Source organism: Chamaea fasciata, unplaced genomic scaffold (assembly GCF_029207755.1).
Source record: "Chamaea fasciata isolate MVZ Bird 193981 ecotype frontalis unplaced genomic scaffold, bChaFas1.0.hap1 SCAF_31, whole genome shotgun sequence".
Taxonomy (NCBI): Eukaryota; Metazoa; Chordata; class Aves; order Passeriformes; family Sylviidae; genus Chamaea; species Chamaea fasciata.
In genome coordinates, this window is record NW_027094116.1 from 358,658 (window position 1) to 363,469 (window position 4,812).

The 4,812-nt window shown below is 62.8% G+C and overlaps 1 protein-coding gene across 1 annotated transcript; it reads right to left on the reverse strand.

Moving 5' to 3' along the window:
- Positions 1 to 303: 303 nt before the first annotated feature.
- On the reverse strand, positions 304 to 4,246 carry LOC136302898 (Fc receptor-like protein 3). The gene is made up of 10 exons (XM_066206485.1): positions 4,237 to 4,246; positions 3,790 to 3,810; positions 3,454 to 3,684; positions 2,902 to 3,156; positions 2,527 to 2,805; positions 1,764 to 2,033; positions 1,327 to 1,629; positions 1,161 to 1,247; positions 436 to 498; positions 304 to 380 (listed from the first exon to the last, which is right to left on the reverse strand). Exons 1-10 carry the CDS (start codon positions 4,244 to 4,246, stop codon positions 304 to 306), a joined length of 1,596 nt encoding a protein of 531 aa, XP_066062582.1.
- Positions 4,247 to 4,812: the final 566 nt, after the last annotated feature.

Genomic DNA, 4,812 nt, shown 5'->3' on the forward strand with positions numbered 1-4,812 from the left:
CCCTATTTATCCCTTAGGACTATTTAAAAATATGAAGGATTGAGCCTTGTTTCTCACACAGTTTAATCAGACAGCCAAATTTTGAGTACAGTAAGAAGGAATAGGGTGATGTACCCACTCAGCACTGGGGAAGGACGGTGAGGGAAGGACGAGCCCTGTGGGGTGCAGTGAAGAGGAAGAAGGGACCACTGAGGGGAATCGATGCCCCTGAGCGCTGCCAGTGTCCCCAGTGGCGCAGCAGACTCACAAAGGTGTCATGGTTATCCTACTGTGCATCGTAGGGGCTCAGCAGCGCCATGTTGGTCACTTGTGGATCCCAAGGTGGGGCAGGGCCAGGGGACACCTGGAGGGGCCCTCAGAGTGACACTGGTTGTGGGGACCTGGGTGGGGGGTGACACCCGTGGGTGACATTTCCCTGTCCCCCACTGTACTCACCCCCTGCCAGCTCAGTGCCCATGATGTGGGGGTCCAGCACCATCCCTTCCTCTGGGTGGGGTCCTGTGGGGATAAGGGGGGTCTGAGGGGTGTCTGGGGAGGGGGAAAGGGGAGTCCTGTAATGACCCTCCCACTCACCTGTCCTGGGGCTTCCTGGAGGCTGCGAGGGAAAGGAGAGGGGGTGACCATGGGGACCCCGGGACGCCTGAACCTTCCTGGGACCTTGGCAAATCCAACCACCCACAGGACACCCAAATCCCCACTGGAGCCCCAATTCACACCAGACCCCTGATTCTGCCATGGGACACTCCAAGAACCCCTGAACCCCCCAGAACATCTACACCACTGCAGTGTCCCCAAGCCCCCCAGTGTCCCCGACCCTCTGTGCCCCAGAACCCAAAGCCCGGCAGAGAGAGGTACCCCCCACACTTCCCCAGGACCCCAGAATGATCCCCCAACATCCCTGCACAGCTCTCCAAGAGCTCCCCAAACCCTCCAGGAGCTCAGAGAGCCATTCCAATGTCCCTCAAAGCCCACTCAGGGACGCCCTTGGAGCCCAAACAAGACCATCCAAATTTCCCCCCAAACCCCCCAGGACCCCCAGCCGAGGTCACTGTGGGCTCAGTTTCCCCCAGCTCAGGGGCCCTGGGTGCTGCCCTGTCTCTGCCCCCACTCTGGGGGCTTCCCCTCACTCCAGGACCCCCATCCTCCCCATTGTCACCCACCCCGGCGGTGCCAGCAGTGACAGCCCCCGATGACAGCCAGGAGCAGGAGCAGGAACAGGAGGGTCCTGCCGACATTCACAGCCACTGCTGGGGACAGAGGGGGACACATTGGGGTCACCCCAACTCCAAGGATTCTGAACACCCCAGTGACCCCTTGTGAGCCCACCTGTGACCCAGGGTGAGCCAGAGGTCACCTCCAGGGCCAGCTCAGGGCTGAGTGCCCGGAACACGCGGTGCCCGTCCTGTCCCAGCTGGTTGGTGGCCACGCACTGGTAGGTGCCCGAATGTCCCACAGTGACATTCCCAAGCTCCAGGACGGAACCCTGGGCCACCTCCTGGCCATTGTGCAGCCAGGTGAAGGTGACAGGGGCTGAGCCCACCTGCACCGAGCAGCGCAGGGTCACGGGGTCACCTGCATGCACCTGGTGTGACAGGGGACCGGGGGTGATGGTGGCATTGGCCACGGGCACTGTGGGGACACAGAGATGGGTCTGAGGATGGGGGAATGGCTGGCAGCCAGCAAGAGGGACAGGGACACAGGGATGAGAGTTTTCTGGAGGGTGCTGTGGGTGAGGCCACCCCCAGCCTGAGGGTCCCACTCACCCAGGACGGTGACATTCAGGGGTACACTCTCAGCCACACTGTCTCCATCACTGACCCGGCACTGGTATTGGCCGCTGTCATTGTCCTCAACATGCTGCAGCTCCAGGCAGGGGCCGGTGCCCAGCGGTGTCCCCAAGTCCCCCCGGTGCCAGGTGAAGGACCGGGGACCTGTCCCTGCAGCCACCGCACAGCTCAGCACCAGGCGGTCACCCAGTGCCACCTGTCCCCCGGGGGGCTGCGCTGACACGAACACTCCCGAGAGCGGGACCCCTGCGGGAGGGAGTGAAACCAGGGGACAGTGAGGGACATGGGTGGATTTTTCGAGGGGCAGGGGGACCCCAGTGAGGAAGAGAGGGCCCAGAGCTGATGGGGGGCTTGGAAAAAAAACCCAAGAAATGGTGGGGAGTTCAGGGAGGGGACAGCTGGAGCGGGCTGAGGGGGCACCACAGGGAGGGTATGGTGGGACCTGGGGACCATGAGGGGAGATCAGAGGGGAGTGGGGATGAACCAGGAATGGGTGAAGGGACCCAGAGAGGGATGGAGGGACATGGAGGGGGACCTGAGCAGTGATGCAAGGACGTGGAAAAATTTCATCAGAGCGATGGGGGTACCCAGGAAGGGCTGGCACACTTGGCGAGGGAGTTGGGAAAGGATGCATGTACTCCGACAGGCATGGGGGGTCCAAGCAGGAATGGGGGTCCCGAGGCATGGCAGGGGACACGAAGAGGCTGTGGGGGCTCCCCGTGCCCATCCCCGCACTCACTGCGCACCATGACGCGGAGCCGGGCGCTGCTCTTCCGCACGCCCCCCCCCTCGGAGCGCACCTGGCAGCTGTAATTCCCCGAGTAGGAGACCCCCACGGCGGGCACCAGGAGCTGCGAGGACACCTGCGGGCCCCCCACCAACTGCCCGTCCCGGTAGAAGAGGTGCAGGAGGGGGGCAGGGGGCCGCAGGGGGCTGGGGCTGCTGAGGCAGCTGAGATTGAGGAGGGACCCCTCGATGAGCTCGGGGGGACCCTCCAGCACCGGCACCGTGAAGAGCTCTGGGAAGGAGATGCGGGAAGGACTGATTCTGAGTCCCCTGGGATGTGGCTTTGGAGGTTTCAGGATACTGGAATTCCAGCCGTGGGTGCGCTCACCGTGTACTGCCACTGTCACTGGAGATGACGATAATGGCCACAAGCTCACAAAACCCTCACAGTGGTAGCGGCCGCTGTGGTTCTGCTGCAGAGGGGACAGGGACAGCTCGGTCCCCCTGAGGAGCATCCCCAGATCCTTCTTGTCCTTGTAAAACTGCACCCTGCTGACCGATGTGTCTGGCCTGACCCGGCAGCGCAGTGTCACCATGTCCCCCTCCAGCAGTGTCTGTGTTGGCACCTGCAGCACCAGCTGGTCTGTGGGACAGGAGAGTCCCATTGAACTGAGATGCACCAGACAGGTCCAAGGTGGGCACCCATGGCACCGGGGACATCTGGGAGGAGTCTCCATGGCATGGGAGGATCTCAGGGGCACCAGGAGCAACCCCACGGCACACGTGTAACCATGGGTGTCCCATCACCCTGGGATACAATGGGATGTCCCTGAGTGCAGGGGACAGGCTCTTGCCACACGACAGGTGTGGGGCAATCCTTGTAAGTGAGCCCCCCAGACCTCTCAGGGAAGAACCCATATCATTTAAGATCCCCCCTCACCATTTAAGACCATCATGGGGGGGCTGAGCCCACTGCCGGGTCTGTCACATGTGTAGGTGCCACTCTCAGTGACAACGAACTTCTCCCAGACCTCCTGCCCCCAGCGCTGCCCGTCCTTGTACCAGGTGGTGGCACCAGCAGTCCCCGAGCCCTCGCAGGTCAGTGTCACCCGGTCCCACAGCACCGCCGGTGTCCAGGGGGGCTCCACCCGGAGCTGGGTGGTCTGGGCACCTGCAGGTGACAGGGGACCCCAGCCTGCCGGGGACACCAGCCTGCCAGGGTCACCACGGGGCTGGGGACAGTGGGGTGGGGACATGGCATCTGCCAAGGACTCACTAGTGATGCCGAAGGTCTGGACTGGAAGGGAGAAGGGACAGGGGCTGGGTGGTGGTGGCACTGGAGGGACAGCACCATTTGGGGGGACATGGTGTGATGTCTGTCCCCAAACTCTCCCCAAGGGTAACACTGGTGTAGCACAGAGGTTTTGCTGACAGAGACACCTCAGTCACCCTGGGCTGAGGCAGGACATGGGGACACTGTGGACCCCCCATGCTTGCACAGGTCACCACCGTAATCCTCACAGCACCTGTCCCGACAGCCACACCCCCATGGCCCCACGTCTGTGATCCCTTTCCCATGGCACCAGTCCCGCTGGCCCATCTGCATGGTACGTGCGTGACTCTTGTCCCTGTCCCTGCATCCTGGTTCCTTTGTCCCGGCCTTGAGGAGCTCAGGGGACACCCCAGCCCCCCTGTTCCCCCTCCCCACCGGTCTCTGCCTCACCAGGGCCCATCCCCGGGGTGTCAGGCCCGTGCCCGGGGCACTCACCCCACAGGAGCAGCGCCACCTTCCCGGCCATCCCCGTGTCCCCGGCCATGTGCACTGGCTGTCACTCGCTGCTGTGGCCACCGGTCCCCTGGGTGGCGGCTCTTCGGATGAAGAGGAAGGAAGAAAGGTCACACCTCGTCCCCACGTGTAGGTGGCCCTTGGTGGGGGCAGGGTGGGGGATGGGTGGAGACACAGCAGGGGACAGGCTGGGGACATTATGGGATAGTCTGGGGGCTCAGTGGGGGATGGTGTTCCCAGGAGCGGGGGCCTCAGGGGATGTGGGAATTTAAGGCCGGGTGTCCAAGATAATGGGGGTCCAGGGGAATTGGGGTCTCCATTCCAGGAGGGATTCAGGGATGGGGGTCATCCAAAACATGGTCCCCAGAGATTTCCGGTAATGGGGTGTAGGTTCCAGAGTTGGGGGTGCAGAGGGGAAAAACAGGGGACCCTCGGAAAGAGTGGTTATGGAAGAAGAAGCAGCCCATGGGATGGGATCAAGGCAATGGTGGTCCTGGGCAATGGGAGTCCTGG